Source organism: Drosophila gunungcola, unplaced genomic scaffold (assembly GCF_025200985.1).
Source record: "Drosophila gunungcola strain Sukarami unplaced genomic scaffold, Dgunungcola_SK_2 000001F, whole genome shotgun sequence".
Taxonomy (NCBI): Eukaryota; Metazoa; Arthropoda; class Insecta; order Diptera; family Drosophilidae; genus Drosophila; species Drosophila gunungcola.
In genome coordinates, this window is record NW_026453197.1 from 9390619 (window position 1) to 9417686 (window position 27068).

Below are 27068 nucleotides of genomic sequence, written 5' to 3' on the forward strand. Positions count from 1 at the left end.
TAGCTAGGGTCATTCGCATATATGTTCTTAAGAAAAATTGGATCCGTTGCTTGGCTTAATCCTAAATCAGATTCTGCTTCATTAATATATAATCGTTTTATAATATTTTGCATTTAAAACAAGCTGAAAAAAAAATAAAATAATCTTTAACAAATAAATATATTTCGGAACAATTTTTTTTTTGTTTTTATGCCTTTAAAAAAATGTTGTTTGAAAAACAACAGCACCAAGACAAGTCCATTAAGGTACAATAATACATTTTCAATAAAAATTATTTTAATTTAAAATAAAAAGCACTACATATTTAAAAAATGGCATTAATTAAACATTCTCAATATGCACATATAATGTTTTCCTGGGATTTCCTAAAATGTGGGTCAATTGTTGTGCTAAATAATGTGTTAAGTTTTGAGCTGGCCATCGGAAATGATGATTTATGATCTGTCGTGCAAGTGAACAGAAGACATATAGAAAAGTCATTTGAAGATGATCCACTAACCGACTTGGGGGCTCAGGTATACGCACTACGTATACGGTTGGTGTTTTGCGCCTTCCCTGTGATCTGCGATTGTGTCACAGCCACCCCTCGTATCTACACACCAAAATGTGCCATTCAAAGTGCCATCTATTTGGCAGCGACAACGGGTTGAGCTCAGTGGTGGTGGTGGTGCTGATTTTGGCGGTAATGGTGGTGAAGGTGCGGATGCGGAGGAGGACTTCGCACATCGCATTGTGGCGGCAGCTTTGAATTAGCCCATTGCAAGCAATAATTGTTGCTGCCTCGTGTAGACAAGCACCACCCAACACCCTCCACTACCCTGAAAAAATTTGAGGAAGGCCGCCAGTGCCAAAATACACAAGAAGAAGCATTAGCATCTTGACACTAAAATGCTAAAATTGCTTTGCGTCAATGACTCAAAACGAAAATGTGTTTTGCTTTTTAATACAAATTGGGATTGCCGTTTTTGCCTTGTGAACTGCAAGGATGCGAAGGAATCATCTGCAATAATTTAAGCCGCCCACTGGAAGATCAATAATTTATGACCACTAAATGTTTATTTTTTTTAAATACTAAACACATGTAGATGGGTTTTCCAACTATATGTTCTAAACCAACCTAAGTTATTGCCTTGCATAAATGAAAATAAATCCTAAAATATTTCGGGCTCTTGCTAAATTTTCTTAAATGTCTATTTTATATTTTGCTCGTATTTCGACCACAATTCTGGTCGACAATGTCACAGATTTTGTTTCAGAGACCTAACCGAAATTATGATATTATATGTGAGAAACGAATTGAGAGCAGCATCCCCAGCCCAAGAATTAAAGGCAAAAAACACTCACACTTGAATGAGAACTGAAACTTTTTCAAACTATAAATATTCCCAAAAAATGTTTGAAAGTTGTTTTTGTCTGAATTTATGCGTTGTTGCTTTTTGCGTATTCTTTTTCCGCTACATTTTGTTGTTTGTTAAATTTGAAATGCTTTGAGCGTTTCAACTCATTATGAAAGGTATTCGTCGGATCCCTTACAATGAATGTATTTTAATATTTTTATTATTTTCATTTCGTATGTGCCAAAAATATTGCACTTGTAATTTTGTAATTTTGCTGAAAATTATGAATAATTTCTGTGTCGGAATGTGACACATTTTTGGGTGGGGGCAGGAAAATTTCAATTCTGTTGGCATTTTTCATAATTTTCTATGTCAGCTGTATTGCATTTGATAAATTCCCGACAAATCGGTTTAACATAGGTTTCATAATACACGTGTGTATTTGCAGTCGTATCTGTATCTGTACAACATCCATTTGGTTTTAGCATTGAAAGCTAAAGATTTTCGCAATGCAATGATCTGAAGGACGCCGACTACGCTGATTTGATGTGACATTTCTCTGGCTACCTACATGTATATCTAAAGAACGAGTTTCTCTTCAACTATGTGTGTTTTTTTTTGTGCCTTGTGGCTGTTCGCATTCTCTGACTCTTCGATGTTTTCTTGAAGTTCAAATCTTTATTTTTGGCAGACAAGAGTTTTTTATGCCAGCATCATCAATTATAAGCCTGAAGGATCTGGGTTTTGGGTTGTGCCAATCGATCGATCCCCTCGAACAGCTGTTTAGACACTGATCGTAAAGTGATCGCCGATTAGAAGGAAACCCACATAGCGCCGACTGATCTCTTGCTTTCCCCCTTTTTTCCACCCACATTGGTGCCAGATCAAATTGGCATTGAGGTGACCAAAAACCAAAACCAGAACAAAAAGCGAAAAATGATCACCGAGAAAAACAAATAAAGATCTCCCCTATACACGCATGTGTTGTGTGTGTGTGTGTCTAGAAATGATATGTGAAATAAGTAAAAAGAAAGCTCCCCGCCGAAAGAAAAAGAGAGGAATTCTGGCGGAGAAGAATTGCTTCACTGCGGAAAAGTTGTCATTGAAATGGATTTTACTGTTCGACTCATGGGAGAAATACGCGAGAGAGCTCACGCAATCGGCTGAGAAAAAGCTTTCGGCTCTCTCGATTTCGCAGCGATCCTGATTGCATCATATGCTCATACGTATTACACCCCCTCCCCCTCCCAAAGAAATGCCCACTTGCTGAAGAAGAGGAACCAGAGCAGCCAGTGCTACACCGAAAAAGGGAGCAAGAAAAACCGAAACAGAAACAGCGCCACGCACACCGAACGCCGAATAGAAAAGCTTTTGGGGCCTTACGGGATCCATGGGTATCAAGTTGCCCCGTATAAAAGGCAAGTTTACCGGTTGCACGGTTCAGAACGGCTTTCGAGCGCGTAAGTGCAACACCTTTGATGTGTGAACTCTGATTTTTGGATATTACCCAGCAGCAGCGGTGGCAGCAGCAACAATTTGACCTTTTTGTCAAAAAGCATAAACCTAAAATAATTATTACTACATAAATATATATGTTTATAAATATCGTGAATGCAAGAAAAGTGTATGTGTGTGTGCGATAACCGCGATCCTGGCAAAAGGATCTATGAAAACTCTGTGACAATACGAACAGTGACTCGGATTACCTCGGATTATCGAATCAAAATGGATTACAATTAACGATCTTACCTTAGGAACTTCTTCAGTTACTTAACCTAACCTATAGGTGCTAAATTCCAAGCAGTACTTTGATTTGTGATAAGCATGGAACCCTATTTGCAGGTTCTTGTGTAACAGATCTAATAAAAATATCACCAAAAACTATCTGAAAGTGAAGTAACAAGGATTTAAGACAATTAAATCAAGGAACATAATTACTATTTAGCTAAAGTTTACTTTTTATTTCCTAACAATGCATACAGATTAAACAATAATTCCTATATCGTATCATATGACAGTTATTTTAAAGCTTCAAAACATATAGATCAGTCAACAGTAAGGAAAAGATAGCCAGATGTTACTTCATCAAAAGTGAAAATTTGTTTTTCAAAGTGTGTTCGAAATGCTGTAATAGCAATTTCGAATTACTGGCCAATTGATTTAATACACAAATACCTGTGTGGCCGAGACAAATGCGTGGCATGCTATTAAAAAGAAAATAGAATTAGAATTCGAATTCGTTGTCGACTCATATACATGGGCGAAAATATTTCGAATATGTTTTAAAAATAACCAAAGACATTAGAAAGAGATCGCCAACATATATACGTATGCATATGTATATATATATATATGTGTGCCATGAGGTAGCATGAGCCGAAAAGCTTCTCGAATCAACCAAATACATTTAGCAGAGTATGTATGTGTTTAGTTTCGAAATAATTTCGAGAATTTTAAAAATAACGCAATCGTTAAAAGTTCGCGTCGAATCGAATCGAATTGTCGATTTCGTGTGGATTGTCGAAAATCGTTGCTCATCCGAGTTTAACTAAAAGAAATCATTGCGATCTCGCAAATCGGTCGTATTAGAACACGCCACTTTATCGAGATAGCAGTTTAATTAATCCGAACGCGTGCTCCAAAATCTGAAACGCTAACAAGAATTCCTTGTAGATTGAGTGAGTTGTAGTGAGAGTTATACAAAAATAAAAATTTAAAGAAATCAAATAAATTAGATGATAGCACTTACCGGTTCAATAACCGGTTCAAATTATGTAACCGGCTTGATAATTTCCACAAAGAAACCTGGAAGAAAATACGAGAAAATTTGATTGAAAATCGACGTTACGTAACAAATACCAACGCCCCGCGAATTCGTACATATAGCAAGCAGTCCACACATATACGTATATACTTTTTATATATACGTATCCGTATCGGATCCGTGATCTATATTTAGGCGACAACCCACACAATTCACTTGTTGTCTGTTTATAACAACAACACAAAGACCGACAAGGCCTAATTAACTTTGAGGTGTGAAGTAAAATCGAAGAACTTGAATAGCCACACATAAATATCCGGTTACGGTAACGGGAATTACGATAACGCGAAACGGGAAAAATGCTCATATTTGGAAATCGAAATAAAATTTCGAAATTTCATCCACACACATACACAACTCTTTTGTGTTTGCCTAATGCTGCTGCTGTCAAAATGGGTCAAAAGCTTAAAAGCCAACAAATCAGATATCGAAAACAATTAAAAAAAATCGCTTGTCTGAAAACCATATAATAATTCTTCTTTTTGTTTGTGTATCTTTACAGGGAAGTTTTGGGCTCACGACGCGATTAACCAAGAAATTTTGAAAAGTCCCAAATTTATTTCTCGAGTTTTTAAGTTTCATATCGAAATTTAATCAAGATGCCGAAGCCAGTCGCAAGTCAGGAGGATGAGGATCCCACCCCATACTTGTTCGTGTCTTTGGAGCAAAGACGTATCGATCAATCGAAACCCTATGACTCGAAGAAGTCATGCTGGATTCCCGACGAGAAGGAGGGTTATCTCCTTGGTGAGATCAAGGCCACCAAGGGCGATATCGTCTCCGTCGGCTTGGCTGGTGGAGAGGTAATATCATCGTCTCCAATAAACACCTTCGAAAAAAAAACGAATCAAAATATGGATAATCGGTTATTTAAGGATCTTTCTTAAAGGTTGTTCTAAAGTGTTTGCAGCTTGATACCCATGGGCGAAGTCTTTTTGGTACTACAAAAAGGTTTTTTCAATGGCTAGCAAGAGGCAGGGATTTTTAAACAACCAGGAAACTTTATTAGCCACAAAAACAATGTAAACTATAGTTTCCAACTATATATACGAATAGGTAAAAGATTTCAAATCCGAGAAGGTGGAAAAAGTGAATCCACCAAAATTCGAAAAAATCGAAGATATGGCCGACATGACCGTGCTAAACACTCCTTGCGTGTTGCACAATTTACGCCAGCGTTACTATGCTAAGCTCATCTACGTAAGTGTCGTACTGCCAGAAACTCACTAATATATGGGTATTTCTTCTTCTCTCTCTCAAACTCAAAAACGAACTGCTAACCCACCGTCTAACCAAAAAAAAATGTACAAAAACTAAACATAACCAATTGGGTGGGACGCGAACTGAACCGAACTGAATCGACAATCAAACGAAAACGATATAGACACGAGACTTAAAGAAAGATCTGCTCCAGCAAGTGAACCCTCCAAAATACGAAAAAGCCGAGGATATGTCCAACTTGACATACCTTAACGATGCCTCTGTGCTCCATAACTTGAGACAGAGATACTACCACAAGCTGATCTACGTAAGTAATTGCCAAACCAGGGTGGCACACATGTATGCGTTCTATGTTTTTACCCAGCCGCTTACCCACACTCACATTTATCAAATAATAAAAAAATTTCATCTCCAGTTAATTTAAAATTTTATTTTACTGCACCTAGTCCCTAATTAAAGCTTATAAATTCTTAATGCAAATGAGTAGACTGCTAACCCTATCACATTGGCTCCTTTTTAAAATTACCAAAAAATAAAAATCACATAAAAAAGCACAACAAAAATTATAACCCCAGCTAAATCCTCATATCCTGTGACGTAAGCACTAATCACGCTTTTATTAAACCGAATTTGGCCGTCCAGTCGGATGAACCGCACAACTGGAAAATAAACGGTTCCACACACAGCACACACACAACACAATCAAAGCCACAAGAATTGGTACTCAACACCAGAAAGCTGAGCCGAACATCCCCAAACAAATCACCAATCATTACCCCAGTCCAAGCAGAAAACTTTAAACAAGTATACTGCAAACATCGTAGTTAGTTTTTACCTATAACAAAAACCGAACACCAAAAAACTGGTAGACCAAAAGACAACAAAAACTGTTACTAAAAACACTTATTTATAAGAAAACAATCTTCCTAATTTTACCTCTATCTATGGAGGAGTTAAGAACTCTCCGAAAAAAAAACTGAAACAGTTGCTAAAAAATACACAAGACTTATGGAGTAGTTCTTTAACCGCCTTCCTTAAAACTAACTTTCCTTCTCCAAAAGCTAACGAATTCGAAAATAAGAAATCTTCACCATATTAACGATCAAATTTTACCCACTCTCTTTTGTCAAAAAAAACAGACCTACTCCGGTCTTTTCTGCGTTGCCATCAATCCTTACAAGCGTTACCCCGTGTATACCAACCGTTGCGCTAAGATGTACCGTGGCAAGCGCCGTAATGAGGTGCCACCCCATATTTTCGCCATCTCTGACGGTGCCTACGTCGACATGTTGACCAACCACGTGAATCAATCTATGTTGATCACCGGTGAGTCTGGTGCCGGAAAGACTGAGAACACCAAGAAGGTCATTGCGTACTTCGCCACTGTCGGCGCTTCCAAGAAGACCGATGAGGCCGCCAAGAACAAGGGCTCCCTGGAAGATCAGGTTGTGCAGACTAACCCTGTGCTTGAGGCTTTCGGTAACGCCAAGACCGTGCGTAACGATAACTCTTCTCGTTTCGTAAGTACCCAAAAACTTGACATCGCCCCAAGGAAACAAGAATTAATATGAACTTTCCTATGCAAAACAGGGTAAATTCATCCGTATCCACTTCGGCCCCACTGGTAAACTGGCTGGTGCTGATATTGAGACCTGTAAGTTTTAAACTTACCATTAAATACACTTTCATGCCATTGCTAACGTTATTCTTTTCATATTACAGATCTGCTGGAGAAGGCCCGTGTCATCTCCCAGCAGTCCCTGGAGCGTTCCTACCACATCTTCTACCAGATCATGTCTGGCTCCGTTGCCGGTGTTAAAGGTATACAATCGCCTCGTTCACCCTCCATTCAGCCATCCTTCATTCAGACAATCATAGAACTTGCTAGTTCTTTTCAAATCTCTTTTAGTTGTTGTTTAGGTTCCACACACACACACGAACACAAAACACAACATACACATACACACCCATACAAAATTGATACCATAGATTAATCGATGTACTTTCTATATACGCATTATCTGTCTAGACATTTGTCTGTTGACCGATAACATCTACGATTACCACATTGTCTCCCAGGGCAAGGTCACTGTAGCCAGTATCGATGATGCTGAGGAGTTCTCCCTCACCGATGTAATTGCCCCCTCCTTATATGATTCTAAATTTCGTTTTTATATTGTTGATTGACACTTAGATAATTATTATTTGGCTAAACTACTACTCGAACTATCGTAAACTATTTTAGAGCAATTTATAGCTAGTTGGTTAACCATTTTATTGCGTATCGCTATCGTATCGTATATGGATTAGGCGGCACCCTATCCGCTTACCTGTAGCCAAATACTATGCCATGAAACATCCCGAGGAACGGATAATTGGAATCCATAGTAGAAAGCTTTCACTTAGATCCCTGCCCTGCCCTGCCCACACCCACAGATGTCCTAACCCATTTCATATCCAGCTAATCCGAACCCCCTTAAGAAGGTCATTATTGAATATGTATTTTTCTACCTCTTCCACATACCCACCACAAACTACCTTTCATAAATGTCGTACAATGTTGTTCGCATATATATCGTATATATATCTATAAAGAATACTGCCTGCTTTCGAACAACATTTACGACTATCGCATTGTCTCGCAAGGCAAAACGACCATACCAAGCGTCAACGATGCCGAGGAATGGGTCGCCGTGGATGTAAGGCCATACAGAACATGGTTACTTATCTGCATAATCGTACTACCCTCAACAACATAACCCAACCAATCCATAACCCTAACCAAACATGTCCCTTTAGTGTTGTGTCCTCAATGTTGTCCAACCTTTGCACACCTGTACACATGTCTTCAACCTCAAAATTCACGCTTATCATATCTGTAGCTCAAGCTAGCCTAAGCCCAAAGCGTAATCTAGTCCTAAATCTAATATAAAACCTAATCAACTTAATCCGAATAATTTTTTGAGTAGTTTTCATGATAGGTAGGGTATAGGAAATTTCCCCTCACACAAACATAAAGCACACACCCGTTTATTTATGTTAAATGCTATATCATCGAGTCTTTTTGTTCGCGTAAATTAGAGATGGTATTTCTGGGCCAACATATTGGTGATTATCCTGGCATTTGCCAGGGTAAAACGCGGATACCCGGTGTCAACGATGGTGAAGAATTTGAGTTAACTGACGTAAGTTGTGGTGCAGGTCCACTGTTTCCCAACCAAACCCAATTCCAATTCGGAACTGTTGTAAAAAGATCTCTTCTCTATCAGTGTTACGTTTTCAATTTTTTCTTTATGAACTCCACTGATGATGTTTGACAATGATCCGAACACGATCTGATCGATCTCTCTCGCTCTATGTAGTGACGGCTATGATATCTGTGTACATATGGTTAACTTTCAAGTGTTATTCCGGAATTATCTTGAGTTACTGCGCTCTCTATCTACCTCTATCTTCGTATTTATACCAGTTAATTCTTGCACCACAATCCTAAATTCCGCTTGTATCATACACAAAAGCCACTAAAAAGTCCCAAATCCCCCAGCTGGGAGCAGGAATGATCTCTGTTTACCATACACCGAGTAGACACTGTTGATCCATTTTCGAAACCTCACTAGACACCGGGTTGTGTTGGAATGCCATTAATAGAGAGAGAGAGAGAGAGATGTAAGCCTGCTCCTGGCTGGAAAAGAATGCACAAGGATAATGCCCAAATCGAAGACACACACTACTATGAACACTCCAAACACTCCACACACAAACAGCACACAAGCATTCGCACATTAAAAATGTGAAACCCTAGGCTTAGAGCATAAGTTCTGTTCTTTTTGCTAAACCAAAGAAAAACCTCTTTTTCGACTATGTGTATGTAGAAATGTGCTTCCTCTCCGATAACATTTACGACTACTATAACGTATCCCAGGGTAAAGTAACTGTACCCAACATGGATGACGGTGAGGAATTCCAGCTTGCAGATGTAAGTGGTCGCCAAACACACACCCACCCACCCACAAAATCAAACTGCACTTGAACCACACCCAAGCACACAAACACACAGACATACAGACATACACTCCCCGTAAATTTGCATCCGATATCGGTAACGTCTGAACGACAAGGAATCCATCAACCGATGATCCACCAAAACAGAAATATTTTGTGTGTTTTGTGATTATCTTTTCATTCTATGTTTTTTTTTTTTCTGTTACCCAAGTTCCGTTTCCGGTTCCGAAAATGGAACATATAGAGAGTAAGAATGATGGAATGGCGAATGTCGCAACCCCTGCTCGAAAAAGCATCCTACGGATCGGTCTCTAAGCCGATGCTCTGTCAATTTCTTTATCTGTAAATGTACCTAATACGAATGCCCCGACAACAAAGACTTTGACTTTAAGCCTGGAATGTAAATGCATCATGTTATCCTAAGAAATGCATAGCAATAGATAAAAAAGAATACCCCCTGATTTGTACTCGAAAAAGACACCATGTACAAATACATTTTGGTTCCTTTGTGACTGTGATAATATTTGTGTGTAGCGGCCAGGACTGACCCGAGGGCCGTTCTCATCAAATTGGCACGTACAATTAAAGAATACCCCAGAGAAAATACATTATTTTCATGTGTCTTGTTAGTGTTTAAGCGACCCGGCAAATCACGTGTTTCCCCATGATTCCGGAATACTTAAGCCACCTGGTAAACCTAGCTATACAAAAGATTTAGTAGCACCCGTAGGTCTACTAACCATAATGCCATTTATTTGCTGCTCGATAAAATACTTTGGTAACTCGTAGTGAACCGTTCAAGCATGTTGTGCATGATTTATAAGATGTAAGCTACACTCAACCACAGAAAATATGCTCAAAAACAAATCCAAAAATAACGCTTATAAAATCCATTAACCGAAAGATGTAAAAAGAGAAGTTTCCCTTACTAAAGTGTAATTTTCTTCCCCACAAAACAACCATTTTGACCCACAGCAAGCCTTCGACATCTTGGGCTTCACCAAGCAGGAGAAGGAGGATGTGTACAGGATCACCGCCGCTGTCATGCACATGGGTGGCATGAAGTTCAAGCAACGTGGTCGCGAGGAGCAGGCTGAGCAGGACGGCGAGGAGGAGGGTGGCCGTGTGTCGAAGCTGTTCGGTTGCGATACCGCCGAGCTGTACAAGAACTTGCTGAAGCCCCGCATCAAGGTCGGCAACGAGTTCGTCACCCAGGGCCGTAACGTCCAGCAGGTCACCAACTCGATCGGTGCCCTCTGCAAGGGTGTGTTCGATCGTCTGTTCAAGTGGCTGGTGAAGAAGTGTAACGAGACTCTGGATACCCAGCAGAAGCGTCAGCACTTCATTGGTGTACTGGATATTGCTGGTTTTGAGATCTTCGAGGTGAGTATCGGACGGATTGGGGACTTGGGCTGAATTTGAATCTCACACGGCGATCGCCCTGTGGGATTTAAGTCGGCTTTAGCTGGTGGATGGCACAGCCCAAATCATCTTTATGACTGGGCTGTTCTATTCACAACTGACCTGCTAACACGTCTCTTAACAGTTTAGCTAGGGATTCAGAATCACTCGGGGAACTATGTACATAGGTGCAACCTGTCTTCGCACTTAAACGCCCACAAAACCACACAAAGATACACAGCAGCACTATCCGTAGAAACCTTAAACGATCACTATTATATTATGTAAATATTCCCAACTCCGATGTAGTACAACGGCTTCGAGCAATTGTGTATTAACTTCACCAATGAGAAACTGCAGCAGTTCTTTAACCATATCATGTTCGTCATGGAGCAAGAGGAATACAAGAAGGAGGGTATTAACTGGGACTTTATCGATTTCGGTATGGACTTGCTGGCCTGTATCGATCTTATTGAAAAGGTGCTTAATAGACTCAAATCAACTTTTGTGTATTTTGTATTGTGTGTGTACCTGAAAAATGCACCGAACTATTTTCGTTTGTTATGTCATGTTTTAGCACTTTTGATCAATCTTTTAGATATGAGTCTGCGGATGGGTTTCCGCCAGAGTGATCTCAGGTAAACTGTAAAATGAGTGTGTTCTGAATGTCAGGGAATCTTGTCGGCATGCCCCACCCAACCACTGGTTTTTTATGTGTTGAATACGTACTCATCGCACCAATCCACACCATTTCCCCGAATTGATATCTAGTACAACGGTTTCGAGCAACTGTGTATTAACTTCACCAACGAGAAGTTGCAACAATTCTTCAACCATCACATGTTCGTTTTGGAGCAAGAAGAATACAAGAGGGAAGGCATTGACTGGGCCTTCATCGATTTCGGTATGGACTTGTTGGCCTGTATCGATCTGATTGAAAAGGTTCGTCTCCTCGCAACCAACCTTCCAAGCCAAAAATTATCCGCCATCGCTCGTTGTTCTATCTACATTTACGAATAAGTTTATTTATAGAGTGTTCTGCACCCTGAATGGCAAATCATCTAAAACTGATGATCCCAGAACGGGTCGCATACATATATTTATTGTTTCAGTCATGCGGAGAAGTGCGCCTATAAGCGTTTTCTAGCTCCATTTATGTTATAAGAGCCCACACCCACCCACAACCATGTCATGTCTCTCCAGTATGAAGAACCCCCCAGATTGAGTTCGAGGGAAAACAGAGAGTAACTAAACTAACGAAAACCAAACATTGAAATCAACATCCAAATTAACACCGCTTTATTATTATGTTACATATTGTTCCGTTCCACGATCTAGTACAACGGTTTCGAACAATTGTGCATCAATTTCACTAACGAAAAACTGCAACAATTCTTCAATCATCACATGTTCGTTTTGGAACAAGAAGAATACCAACGTGAAGGCATCGAATGGACCTTTATTGATTTCGGCATGGATCTGCAAATGTGTATTGATCTGATCGAAAAGGTACAGACACGGCCATAACTATCTAGCAGAGCAGATAGCCCAAGCTGACCATTACACAATAATACACATTTGCGATAAATATGCACCTTGAAGAATGTTCTAATGCAATATAATCAAATCTAATCGATATTAATTTCTGTTAACTTAGTTGTAAGATCGCCTAAAGCTAAAAAAGCACCAACAAGTAATGCATTTGCAAACTTTTCGACTCACCACTAAAATTGTAAGGGGTAAGTTCTATGTACTAATGTGTTTTGTAAGTCGTATTAGTGAAGCGTCATGCCGCTTATAATAATTATTTACAAAAAAACTACTTTAGTTTAATTGCGTGCTTTTACTAGAACATATTTCAGTAAAACCCCAAAATGTCATCGCCCAAATCTAACGAACGGAACTTCGCTTTCTCTCACCACTAGCCCATGGGTATCTTGTCCATCCTGGAGGAAGAGTCTATGTTCCCCAAGGCCACCGATCAGACCTTCTCGGAGAAGCTGACCAACACCCATTTGGGCAAGTCGGCTCCATTCCAGAAGCCCAAGCCTCCAAAGCCCGGTCAGCAGGCTGCCCACTTCGCCATCGGCCATTATGCTGGTTGTGTGTCCTACAACATCACCGGTTGGTTGGAGAAGAACAAGGATCCCCTGAACGACACCGTTGTCGACCAGTTCAAGAAGTCGCAGAACAAGCTGCTGATCGAGATCTTCGCCGATCACCCCGGCCAGTCGGGTGGCGGTGAACAGGCCAAGGGAGGTCGTGGCAAGAAGGGCGGTGGCTTCGCTACCGTCTCGTCGGCCTACAAGGAGCAGTTGAACAGCTTGATGACCACCCTGCGTTCGACCCAGCCTCACTTCGTCCGTTGCATCATTCCCAACGAGATGAAGCAGCCTGGCGTGGTTGATGCCCACTTGGTTATGCACCAGCTGACCTGTAACGGTGTGCTTGAAGGTATCCGTATTTGCCGTAAGGGCTTCCCCAACAGGATGGTGTACCCCGACTTCAAGATGCGGTAAGTATCGGGGAGGGGGATCATAGGTCTTTGCACTTTAATTTAAAATATTACACTAGCACATAGACATACTTTAAGATCAGTTGTAGTTCAGCACTTTGAGTTAATTTGTACATACACATGCACCAGTCGGGTTAGCACTAGGAGTAAGCTATTAATCACGATCAATATTTAACTTGAATATTATAATACTCAACTATAGTTACATGATTCTGGCACCTGCCATCATGGCGGCCGAAAAGGTGGCCAAGAATGCTGCCGGAAAGTGCTTGGAAGCCGTCGGACTGGATCCCGATATGTACCGCATTGGTCACACCAAGGCACGCACTTATAAAGATTCCCTTTTTATATCCACTTTGCATATGCAAGCGAATGTCCTCACTCCAACTGTATGACTAGTGTATCTTTCAATTGAATCCCCACTTGTTTCTCCTCGTTGTATGTACCATGTACCAGAAATCAACTCCAGTTCCAGTGCTGTGTTAGGTGTATTCTGCGTCTCAAGTCTAACTATGTGTATCATGATTTTTTCTGAATATGGAATCAAAACCGAACTCTACATCCTAACAGGTACCAGATTCTGAACCCTCGTGGCATTAAGGATCTCGATTGTCCTAAGAAAGCCTCCAAGGTTCTGATCGAGTCCACCGAGCTGAACGATGACCTGTACCGTCTGGGTCACACCAAGGCATGGAAAAGTTCTTCACTTTAAATAAGCTTAATCTGGCAAAAAAACTTCAAAATTGTGTAGACACAACACTTATGAGTGGATGGCTCAACAGTAGTTTTATGTAGTCAATAATCATTTAAAACGGTGCTCGAGAAAACCTCAACGAGAGAGCTGCCCAATACAATATTCATAACATACTTTACACTTCACACACATTCAAGAGACATAAACCAAACCAGAGTTGGCAAGTCACAAATGTACCGAGTGGGTACGATGGTATAAATATTTCCATATTGCAGCTATCAAATCCTGAACCCAGCTGGCATTGTTGGCGTCGATGATCCCAAAAAGTGTGGATCCATCATTTTGGAATCCACCTCATTGGATCCCGATATGTACCGCATTGGACACACCAAGGCATAAAAACGTTCCGATCTGTTTAGAAGTTTTGCCTCATGCATTTTGAACTTATTTCTTTCTTTATGCTCCACCCCACAATTAGTAGATTTTGAAATGTCTCCCCTCCACACTTCACGAATACCACACAGCTCGTATTCGAATCCGATCAATTTCTCTCAAAACAATACAACTTGACATTCACTCGTATCTTAAATGCCAGCTATAGGCTATACGAGCCAAAAAGCATCCACAAAGAAATACGAAAACCAATACAGAATCCAAAAGATTTCAGGCGCCCTTTAGGTAAACAGCAACACAAAACTTCTGAGGGCGCTCAGTTAAAAAAGTTCAGCACTTTTGAATGACTTCACTCCCTGTCCCTGGAAATTATATGATATTAAATCCCACTCCAACATGCACACACAATTAGACAACATATAGACACTCGTAAAACCCCCACGCATGGGTTCGAAGTTCGTAGAAGTTCGTTTTTATCGATTTTCTTGTTCAGATCAACTGTGAATAACATTAGATATAAGCTAGATATACTAAACCATTTTTAGATACTTGGAATACTGTAGTATCATTTAATGTTGATTATCACCATCTATATGTGAACATATAGCTACCAAATCCTGAACCCTAAGGGTATTAAGGGTATTGAGGATCCCAAGAAATGCACGAAGGTCCTCATCGAATCGACCGAGTTGGCCGAAGATCAGTACCGTCTGGGTAACACAAAGGCACGCACAACCAACCATTTCTTACTCTTGACTACTTCAAAAACTGCTTTTGTCAATGGCTCAGAAACTGATGTCCAGACTCACTTTTACACTTTGCACCGAAACTCAGAAAACTATCATGGAGTCGTACCTTGTCGAGACGCAAACTAAGCAAAAAGCTTACAGTCTCGAACTGGGAACGCTCTTTTCGCATGTCCTTTTTCTCTCTATCTCCATAAGGACACACACCTCACATAAAACCAGATCCCTTCCAAAATCCAAAATCCAAACCGCAAACAAAAACCTTTACCAAAAAGGCAATCCAACATTCACTTTATTGGTGCTCACATTCCTTATTGGTAGTAACTTACCTAGACGTAACTCTACTATTCCTTAGTCAGTAGTTAATAAATCTAACCCCCACCAAAACCAAAACAAATTTAGTTAGAATGTATGCCATCTAATACTAACCAAATCGTTTGAAACAAATTAATACAAAAACCTTCAAACTACAAAACCCCCATACAGCTACAAGATCATGTGCCCCAAGCAATTGCAGGGCGTTGAGAAAGACAAAAAGGCCACTGAAATTATCATTAAGTTTATCGATTTGCCCGAAGATCAGTACCGTTTGGGTAACACAAAGGTATATGACCGACAATATATCTTAAACATTCATTCACAAATCAGCGACTGCACTTCTTCTGCTTAAAGCTGGATAATGTTTGCTAGACTGCAAAGCTTCATTTGAACACTGATGAACTTTTTGGTTTGTCCGAGTTTGATAAAAGTTTTGGTCAATAGATATTATCTAGACTTCACACGCCAATTCTTTCGAATTCCTCACACAACATCTTCTGGTGGGATACATTTTCCGGATCTGCTTTCCTAATCCAATTTTTGACAACATCTCCAGCTGCTAGTACACAGCTTTTGTCGAGAATTGGGTTGGGTAATGTTGGCTCCGTAGAGTTTATCTTGCCTATCTCTTAGTATTATCTGAGTGTTATCATCTGCCTGTATTTTAACCACATTTGCATCCCACTACTAAATCTATACATGTTAGTATTTTTTGATTTGTGTTTTTGTGGTTCTATGTACCGTTCTGTATTCTTGTTTGTACCATCCATCCTCTATCTATCCCAGTTCAACCTGTCCAAAAGTGTTTTTGAAGAACCGCTTATGCAAATGCAAATGCAAAAAAAAAATCGAATGAACCTATACCGTCTGAATGAGTTTCGCTAGAAACATCCAGAACAGTATTGGTTCGGCTTAGTGCACGCGCTCTTTTAGAGACTCAATGCACAGAAATCTAACCTATTTTCTTTCCCTCAACCCACCCAAAACCTTAAAAAAAAAAACGAAAAAAAAAACAGGTGTTCTTCCGCGCCGGTGTCCTGGGTCAGATGGAGGAGTTCCGTGATGAGCGTCTGGGCAAGATCATGTCCTGGATGCAGGCCTGGGCCCGTGGTTACCTGTCCCGCAAGGGCTTCAAGAAGCTCCAGGAGCAGCGCGTCGCCCTCAAGGTTGTCCAGCGCAACCTGCGCAAGTACCTGCAGCTGCGTACCTGGCCCTGGTACAAACTGTGGCAGAAGGTCAAGCCCCTCCTCAACGTCAGCCGTATCGAGGATGAGATTGCCGTGAGTATAGCAAATGAAAAAGACCATCATCTAGGCTTTTTTGTGGTTCGACGATGTTGATTGTGAACTTGGACAGAACACTTGCGCGTGACAATCATGTAAACATGTAGCCATGGCTTGTCTCTTCCATTTAGTCATTGTCTGGGATAATTGGATGAGTCGGGGCAGCTGCACCCCAATCAAATCCCCAACTCAATCTTATTTTAGCCAATAGCCATAAACATTGTATCGGTGCGAAATTCTTGCGCTTAATAAAGCACACATCTTAATACCTGCATTCGAACAGCCCCCAACCACCCACTCACAAACAGCTGCCCGAACATATCGATACGATCTGATTCCAATCGCTGGGGCTGCCAAAAATAGATGCTGTCATAATCTCCTCGCACTTTCGGGCCAAATGTGGCCTCTGTTTCGCTGGAATTCAACACAGCTCTTCACCTCTCACATTCCCACATCTACTCGCTTAGGTACATATATATTTTTTGAACATAAATTAATGAATTGCACTGGGTCTATTCTTGGCCCTGCCACATAGCTCGGGATTTTTTTTAAGAGCCACAATTAGTTTGCCAATTAGCTTGCTAATTAAATAATAAAAAATGCCCGAAGATGCCCACGTATAGTTCCGAACCCCGATGAGTAATTTAAATTGTATACACAAACGCATAATATGTGGTATACGTTCTATATATATTTAAGATGGTACACCTGCTGGTACCGCCGCACAAGTGCGACTTGATAGGCCCCATACCAGAGCACTATAGAACCATTGCAATGGCAGCAATTTCTGAATTATGATGGCTATGGCTACCTCCTAGCCAAGGCGATTACACATATGCCAAGTGGCAGCAGCTGCCATTTCGCTGCTCTGCTCTGCTCTGCTCTGCTCTGGTGCCGCTCTGCTCGCTTCGGGGCGTTTGCTAAATTTATAGCCAAAGTGGCCCAGTGCATTTGCAGCAGCCATTCCAGTTGTATTTGACCAGTCGCCGTCGCGGTAACGCGTACCACAAATCGAACCCCTAACGAAGAACCAATCGAATTGAGCATCAGCAGATCATCATAGCTGGCATAGCAAAATAGCTAGCTTTAAGAAAACGAACCAACAGCAGAGTTACCTAGTGGGAATAGGAGTTAATAAAAGTGTATAGCCCTTTCTAAGAGAGTTTTCCATTGAATAAGTGATCAAGCGCCATGGCCGATGAAAAGAAAGCCAAGAAAACGAAAAAATCCACTGAAGCAACCACACCCAGTGCCACTGAGGAGGCAGCTCCAGCTGAGGCTGCCCCACCAGCAGCAGCTGAGGCTGCAGAAGTTGCACCTCCTCAGCCCGAACCCACGGCAGTCGAACCACCAAAAGCCCAGCCAGCTGAGCAGATCAGCTCCGGCCAATCCGTTTCTAACCCATCAAATGCCTCTAATGACTTGCAGCGTCTGGAGGAGAAGGCCAAGAAGGCTGAGGAACTGCATGCCGCTGAAGTGAAAGTGCGCAAGGAGTTGGAGGCCCTCAACGCCAAGCTGTTGGCTGAGAAGACCGCCCTGCTGGACTCCCTGTCCGGTGAGAAGGGTGCTCTGCAGGACTACCAGGAGCGCAACGCCAAGTTGACCGCCCAGAAGAACGACCTCGAGAACCAGCTGCGCGTAAGTATCCCATTAATCCAATACCCTAATACCCATTTATACGATGTGGCATTAATCCAAGTGCCACGAAAGCGGAAAACGCGAAATTGATCAGAGGCAATCGAGCATGAAAGTTGCTCGGCTATTTCTGTTCATTTGCGCAGTTTTGCTAAATTTAGGAGTGACTGACTGTGCTCACCTACTTAACACACCCCCAACACTTTCTTCGAATCAACATAGGATATCCAAGAGCGTCTGACTCAGGAGGAGGATGCCCGCAACCAGCTGTTCCAGCAGAAGAAGAAGGCCGACCAGGAGATCTCTGGCCTGAAGAAGGACATCGAGGATCTGGAGTTGAACGTCCAGAAGGCCGAGCAGGACAAGGCCACCAAGGATCACCAGATCCGCAACTTGAACGACGAGATCGCCCACCAGGATGAGCTCATCAACAAGTTGAACAAGGAGAAGAAGATGCAGGGCGAGACCAACCAGAAGACTGGTGAGGAGCTGCAGTCCGCCGAGGACAAGATCAACCACTTGAACAAGGTCAAGGCCAAGCTCGAGCAGACCCTCGACGAGCTGGAGGATTCGCTGGAGCGCGAGAAGAAGGTGCGCGGCGATGTTGAGAAGTCCAAGCGCAAGGTTGAGGGCGACCTCAAGCTCACCCAGGAGGCTGTCGCCGATCTGGAGCGCAACAAGAAGGAGCTCGAACAGACCATCCAGCGCAAGGACAAGGAGCTGTCCTCCATCACCGCCAAGCTCGAGGACGAGCAGGTCGTTGTTCTGAAGCACCAGCGCCAGATCAAGGAGCTGCAGGCCCGCATCGAGGAGTTGGAGGAGGAGGTCGAGGCTGAGCGCCAGGCCCGCGCCAAGGCTGAGAAGCAGCGCGCCGATCTGGCCCGTGAGCTCGAGGAATTGGGCGAGCGTCTGGAGGAGGCTGGCGGTGCCACCTCTGCCCAGATTGAGCTCAACAAGAAGCGCGAGGCTGAGCTGAGCAAGCTGCGTCGCGATCTTGAGGAGGCCAACATCCAGCACGAGTCCACCCTGGCTAACCTGCGCAAGAAGCACAACGATGCCGTCGCCGAGATGGCCGAGCAGGTTGACCAGCTCAACAAGCTGAAGGCTAAGTAAGTACCGCGTATATATGTATATTTAGCTAGCTTTTTCAGGTGCCACCGCTATGGAGACAGAGAGATCTTGATTAGATTCCCTTCGATGATCTTTCATACCGAATCCAACTTAATAGATATTTGCTCTTTTACCCATTTGCCAATCCAGGGCCGAGCACGATCGCCAGACTTGCCACAACGAGCTGAATCAGACTCGTACCGCCTGCGATCAGCTGGGTCGCGATAAGGTAATATGTCGTGATAACTGGCGCCCGACCAGGGACGCCCAGCGTTTCATACATATATACAGAAGTTACACTGAACACGCATGTTCCAACCAAAAAAAAAGCAACCACACAACTACTTCTGTGTGTCCCCATATATATATATATCTCTCTGTCTAATATGAAAAAAAAAGGTTACTCAAAGGGTTCAACGCAAGGATTTCAAGTCGCTCGCTTCTCGCCTCTGTATCTGTCTTTATCCCCCACAAAACATGAACTAACCCGTGAAATACGAACCTCTGTGTCTCTATCTATCTATGTCTAAACCAGGGCTGAGAAGGAGAAGAACGAGTACTACGGCCAGTTGAACGATCTGCGCGCCGGTGTCGACCACATTACCAACGAGAAGGTATTGAAATTGATCTCTATATACTCGTTATTGCTCTCAACGCGATGCTGTAAATTTAAATGCTGAAAGTTCTAGTTTTGCCACGTCTACATCTGTGTATAGTATCAACGTAGTTGCAACGCAACCACACCGAAAATCCCCTTGAAAAAATATGTATAAACTAAACCGTCCCACCACTAAAGTAATTGTCCAAGCTTGATCTACTAAACCCCAAAAGCCTTGTACAGCACAATGCCACACTCTCACAATCCAAAGGAGAAAACACCGAATACCGAGTTGAGACTAATCCATAAATATTTTTAAAACCCAAAACAGGCTGCCCAGGAGAAGATCGCCAAGCAGCTGCAGCACACCCTCAACGAGGTGCAGTCGAAATTGGACGAGACCAACAGGACTCTGAACGACTTCGATGCCAGCAAGAAGAAGCTGTCCATTGAGAACTCCGATCTGCTCCGCCAGCTGGAGGAGGCCGAGTCCCAGGTGTCTCAGCTGTCCAAGATCAAGATCTCGCTGACCACCCAGTTGGAGGACACCAAGCGTCTGGCCGACGAGGAGTCGCGCGAGCGTGCCACCCTTTTGGGCAAGTTCCGCAACCTGGAGCACGACCTGGACAATCTGCGCGAGCAGGTTGAGGAGGAGGCCGAGGGCAAGGCCGATCTGCAGCGCCAGCTGAGCAAGGCTAACGCCGAGGCCCAGGTGTGGCGTAGCAAGTACGAGTCCGATGGCGTTGCCCGCTCCGAGGAGCTGGAGGAGGCCAAGAGGAAGCTGCAGGCCCGTTTGGCTGAGGCTGAGGAGACCATCGAGTCGCTCAACCAGAAGTGCATCGGCCTGGAGAAGACCAAGCAGCGTCTGTCCACCGAGGTGGAGGATCTGCAGCTGGAGGTGGACCGTGCCAACGCCATTGCCAATGCCGCCGAGAAGAAGCAGAAGGCCTTCGACAAGATCATCGGCGAGTGGAAGCTCAAGGTCGACGATCTGGCCGCCGAGCTGGATGCCTCCCAGAAGGAGTGCCGCAACTACTCCACCGAGTTGTTCCGTCTTAAGGGCGCCTACGAGGAGGGCCAGGAGCAGCTGGAGGCTGTGCGTCGTGAGAACAAGAACTTGGCCGATGAGGTCAAGGACTTGCTCGACCAGATCGGTGAGGGTGGCCGCAACATCCATGAGATCGAGAAGGCCCGCAAGCGCCTGGAGGCCGAGAAGGACGAGCTCCAGGCCGCCCTCGAGGAGGCTGAGGCCGCTCTCGAGCAGGAGGAGAACAAGGTGCTGCGCGCCCAGTTGGAGCTGTCGCAGGTGCGCCAGGAGATCGATCGCCGCATCCAGGAGAAGGAGGAGGAGTTCGAGAACACCCGCAAGAACCACCAGCGTGCCCTCGACTCCATGCAGGCTTCCCTCGAGGCTGAGGCCAAGGGCAAGGCTGAGGCCCTGCGCATGAAGAAGAAGCTGGAGGCTGACATCAACGAGCTTGAGATTGCTCTGGATCACGCCAACAAGGTGGGTTTTTTCATTTTCTTATACAAGAAGGGCATTCTAGAATTACATATTTTTATTTGTTTGCGAAACTTTAGGCTAACGCCGAGGCCCAGAAGAACATCAAGCGTTACCAGCAGCAGCTGAAGGACATCCAGACCGCCCTCGAGGAGGAGCAGCGCGCCCGCGACGATGCCCGCGAACAGCTGGGCATCTCCGAGCGTCGTGCCTAACGCCCTCCAGAACGAACTGGAGGAGTCTCGCACTCTGCTGGAGCAGGCCGATCGCGGCCGTCGCCAGGCCGAGCAGGAGCTGGCCGATGCCCACGAGCAGTTGAACGAGGTGTCCGCCCAGAACGCATCCATCTCGGCTGCCAAGAGGAAGCTGGAGTCCGAGCTGCAGACCCTGCACTCCGACCTGGACGAGCTCCTCAACGAGGCCAAGAACTCCGAGGAGAAGGCCAAGAAGGCCATGGTCGATGCCGCCCGTCTGGCCGATGAGCTCCGCGCCGAGCAGGACCATGCCCAGACCCAGGAGAAGCTGAGGAAGGCCCTCGAGCAGCAGATCAAGGAGCTGCAGGTCCGTTTGGACGAGGCCGAGGCCAACGCCCTTAAGGGAGGCAAGAAGGCCATCCAGAAGCTGGAGCAGCGCGTCCGCGAGCTGGAGAACGAGCTGGATGGTGAGCAGAGGAGACACGCCGATGCCCAGAAGAACTTGCGCAAGTCCGAGCGTCGCGTCAAGGAGCTGAGCTTCCAGTCCGAGGAGGACCGCAAGAACCACGAGCGCATGCAGGATCTGGTCGACAAGCTGCAACAGAAGATCAAGACATACAAGAGGCAGATCGAGGAGGCCGAGGAAATCGCTGCCCTCAACTTGGCCAAATTCCGCAAGGCTCAGCAGGAGCTTGAGGAGGCCGAGGAGCGTGCCGATCTGGCCGAGCAGGCCATCAGCAAATTCCGCGCCAAGGGACGTGCCGGTTCTGTCGGTCGTGGTGCCAGCCCAGCGGTAAGTTCCAATCCCAACTCCAAATGCCCCCTGTCATCATCATACCCCTTCCCCTTAAGTCCTTACGATTATGACCCCTCTGAGGTTAAAAAAAGAAAATAAGAAAAACCATTTGAACTTCTCTCACTTGAACACTGAGCCTTCATTTTGCTGCAATAGCCATCTCACTCACTCACGTTCTCTCTGGATCAGTTTTTGGAATAATGTGTATATTCTTCCCTTTCATATTGCGCGCGTATGCTCTGCTTGCACCCACGAAAAACAGATCTAAATCTGAGGCAACACCACCAAGTGAAAAAAATCTATATAGCGATCCAATTATGGTTCATTTACGATAATGAGAGAACAAAACCATGCAAAGAGAATTATAGCTTATAAGAATTATTATAAAATAAATACTAATAACAATAATATAGATGCATCATACGACATTCGCTAGCAGACAAAAATGTAAAAATTAGAGGCCACCCAAATCAGAAATCAAAGGATCAATTCATCGAATACCAACCAAGAATGCGTTCATTTTGACAGAAAACCAAACGAAAAGCTAAAAAAAAAAAAATGCAAATAAACAAGCAAGCAACCAACAGCAGCAACAGGCTAAATCAATCGAATTGCTTCCTTTACCAACCATTTACGAAAAACAATACTATTCTTCCACTATATTATTATAAACTGTATTTGTACATGTGTACTGCAGCCGACAGCGTCAAAGGGCCGCAAGAGCGCGCTGCTGGAGCAGTAAAAACTTTCTTGAATCATTTGTAAGTGGACGTGTTCGTGCACGTCTTGACCCGTTCTTGTTGTGTCGGAACTCTTTCCTCCCACTTCCCCACACACACACTGTCAGTTAGTCAACCGCAGCTCATCTCGTTGTCTCGCTCACTCGTTCGTTGTCCTTGCTCAAATTCATTCGTTGCGTTTTGTCGTCTCGTACTTGTACTCGTCAAGCGTTCTCTCTCATTTGATACTCGTCTCCCCAGTAAGACACTCTCTTTCTCTTCGAAAAGCTTTTACGTACGCTCACTTCGTACCTTGGTTACCGTTATTTCATCCCTACACTCGCTGGCACTAAGAAACGTGCTCAGAGAGTGCCGGGCGTTCTCGTTACCGTTCTTTCCTAAGCAGTCGATCCAACCTGGCGACTCGTCCCATCCCCGGCATGTTTTAATATATTACGTCCCCTTCAACTAATCTTAACTCATTTATTTCTCTATTCTGCAGCCCCGTGCGACGTCCGTTAGGCCACAATTCGACGGATTGGCCTTCCCACCAAGATTCGACCTTGCTCCTGAAAACGAATTCTAAATGCCATTTCATTTTTTAATTTATTTTAAATGATATTTCATAATGATTATGTTTATGATTTTAATTTAATTTCTTAATTTAAAAACAAAATAATAAAACTATAACAAAATATATATCGAAAACGACGGGAGGCAAACCACCAACTACGCCAAATGCACTTAGGCAAAAAATGAAATCAAATAATAACAATCGATCACCATCGGTTAGCATACTTACATAAGTGAACAGTGTACTATAGCATCACTGTGTATATCAGGCTTTTGTGTAAACGCGACATTTGCCATGGGGACACTGCTCGCTGGACCTGTATTTGTATTTGTATTTATATATTTTTATACAACTTTCGAAATGCATTCAACCAACTTACTATCAAAGAACCATTCGATTCTCAGCCAACAACATGAGAAAGATCGATCGCGAAATGAGAGAGCCCCGTCAAAATGAAGGCCCCGCGGCGGTGTCCGCCGGTAAATGTCGCCCGCTGTTCGAATATTTTGCTCTATATGTATTCTCAATTAATTGTCATACAGACCAGACAAGACTTACGGACGACACAAGCTATACACTGCGCTTATGTTTATGTTTAATTTTGACTCTATCAAGCAATGATAATGAGATAAGATCATCACTCGACACTAAATGAAAAGTATACAAAAAAGGAACAAAATAAATGTAAATCAATTTAAAAAGTGTGTTTTATTCAAAGCAGTTCTACCTTGGGTGGCAATTTAAATCAGAATGAGATGTCTTCTAACTAAATAAATTAAATTCAGTTAGTCTGGTGAACTTGAAAATAATCACCCTAATGATCTAAAACTCTTCGAATCATTATTTTATAAAAATATATCTTCAATTTGTTTGTCTAACCAGGATAACAAAAAGACAATTTTTGATATCTAATCTCATCTGTTAACTTAAAATAATTGTATGTAAAATCAAAACGCGCTTTCTCTTTTAAACTAATGAAATTGTATGGATACATATATATTTATTTACTTTTAAGTAAGCCCCCCTAAATCCTATTTTCCCGCCCCGGGAGCCCTGGGATTGGGCTCGATGCGCAGCAGTTGCTTGTGCTGGCCGATCATGTGCTCGATGTGGTTGCATTCGCGCAGATGACCCTTAAACTCATCCAAAGTCTCGTAGAGAACCGGATAGAGAGCGGGCAGAAGGCCATGGTCCAGGGTCGGGAACAGATGATGGAGCACATGGTCGCCGAAGTGGGTGAGCACCAGGAACTGCGACCACTTGAGATCGCCGCGGTCAATGATCGTGTCCACCTGGAAGAGGCCCCAGTCGCGATCCTCGCGATTTGCATCGCCCTCGTGATAGATTTCCGGATCGTGATGCGCCGCATTCAGACCGATCAGGCAGAAGCTAAAGCTGGCAATCGACGTCATCGCTAGCCACTGGCGAACGCAGATCCACACGCCCAACGAACCCCCGGTTCCCAGGTATATGGCGATCGGGATGCTCAGCGGCAGCAGATCGTGCCAGTACAGGATGTTCGTGTGGCGTAGTGAATAGAATATACTGCAATATCAAAATCAACCAAACGATCACTGATTAGACTTTGTTTACCTCCACCTCGATCACTCACTCACCGTGTGCCTATCTGTATGAAGAATGCTAGGGCATAGGCCACCGGTTCCGTGACCCATGACACATAGCGCATCAGTTTGCTCTTGATGTGCGGATTGGGCACCCAGCACAGCAGCGGCTCGAACATGGACAGTTCCAGGTCGAAATAGGAGTTCGGATAGATGTGGTGGGACAGGGCATGGGACACTCGCCAGGCGGCGAAGTTCATCAGTCCCAGGTTGAAGGCGTACATCTGCCAGTTGTCACTACGATGGAAGTAGTTGTGGGACACAATTACCGTCCAGCAGAGGGCCACACCCGCCAGGACCAGAGCCACAATGCTGTTGTATTTGGCACTGGCAATAGCGAAGAGGAAGAGTGAAACAAGGATCCCCAGGTGGATCATCTACAAGACAAAAAAATGTTAAAAATCGTTAATTATCACTAGCTATTTATAAACACCAATATTAAATTACTTAAATTTGCCGTAAGCAGAAAATGATGGCCCTTATGCTGGCTTATCACTGCCACTAGAGTTGTAAAAGTGGTGCGACACGTGAAATGTTAGATTAGTTTTCAGAAAGTACCTACTAACTTTCGAAAATATCGATTTATACATTGTCTAATCAGTATGTAATTGATAAGACATATATTTTAATAGTATTAAAAACACGCCCATTTCTTATCAATTAGTTTTTTTACGTTTCTACACTTACATCACTCTTTCTCTTCGGCCGCTTGTCGACCGTCTGCAGCTTTTCGCGTACTCGCTTCTTGAGGGTCTTGTAGAATCCTCCCTCCTCGAGGGTCAAGGTGTAGATCCTTGGCTCTGCCGCATCCTTCACCTTGTACTTGGCGATCAACTTCTCGGGAGTCGTCGTGAGATGATGTGCCTCAAAGGCCTCGGTAATGTCGGTGCCCTTGGTCTCGCGAATCCAGAAAGGACCGCCAGGATGCTTGTCAATGAACTCGGTGAAGTCATAGATGCCATCGTAGATGCGCCATAGTCCTTCGGCTCGATCGTCCTGTCGCTTACCCTTCTGCCAGCTGTGAGTGGTGATCAGCGGCGAGTTGCGATAGGTGGGAAATTTAGTGGCAATGCCGCTCTTTTTCCACTCCTCAATCACCATTTTGGCACGTCGTTTTTGGTCTTTGACTTCCTTGGTAAACACTACACCGATACAGGAACGTTCGGCCTACGCTTCCAGCCACTTACTGAATGGCACCGGCATCGGCGTTGTGAATTTATGCGTAGCGCAAATCTCACCAGATTATATAAACCACAAATCGATTTAAATTTACAAACAAAACGTTTCCATTTGATAAGATGTCAGCCTTATCAGCGGAGCGCCATGGGGCCACAGCTGCCGCCTCTAAACTCTTACGTCCATTTAAATCTCATATGTTGTCCTTATCAAAATTTCATTAGGTGAAATCACCCAGTGGGTAAGTCTGAGTACCAAATGGACGGTCGGCCCAGACTTCAACGACAATAGGTCAGTGCGGTGCTCACAAACATTGTTATACGACCGCAGCAACTTCAGGCTTTTCTCAGCTAACGAGAGTCTAGCCGAAAGCTATCAAAACTCCTTCATTTTAGGAGAATTTTCGAAT

At 43.6% G+C, this 27068-nt stretch overlaps 2 protein-coding genes across 2 annotated transcripts; one reads left to right on the forward strand and one right to left on the reverse strand.

Annotated features, from left to right (window-relative positions):
- The first annotated feature begins 2732 nt into the window (after positions 1-2732).
- LOC128262828 (myosin heavy chain, muscle) lies at positions 2733-24562 on the forward strand. The gene is given in 19 exon segments (XM_052997371.1): positions 2733-2797; positions 4664-4964; positions 5218-5361; positions 6522-6902; positions 6973-7036; positions 7105-7203; positions 7412-7515; positions 10360-10767; positions 11557-11727; positions 12711-13300; positions 15620-15737; positions 16468-16731; positions 18163-18372; positions 18592-19478; positions 20015-20093; positions 20409-21584; positions 21659-21790; positions 21792-22565; positions 23790-24562. Coding segments are annotated over 18 exon segments (5889 nt in total). The 5' UTR covers positions 2733-2797; positions 4664-4760; the 3' UTR covers positions 23874-24562.
- Positions 24547-26681, reverse strand: LOC128262831 (cytochrome b5-related protein). Its single transcript, XM_052997373.1, has 3 exons — positions 26171-26681; positions 25478-25860; positions 24547-25406 (listed from the first exon to the last, which is right to left on the reverse strand). Exons 1-3 carry the CDS (start codon positions 26582-26584, stop codon positions 24893-24895), a joined length of 1311 nt encoding a protein of 436 aa, XP_052853333.1. The 5' UTR covers positions 26585-26681; the 3' UTR covers positions 24547-24892.
- Between the last annotated feature and the right edge of the window lie 387 nt (positions 26682-27068).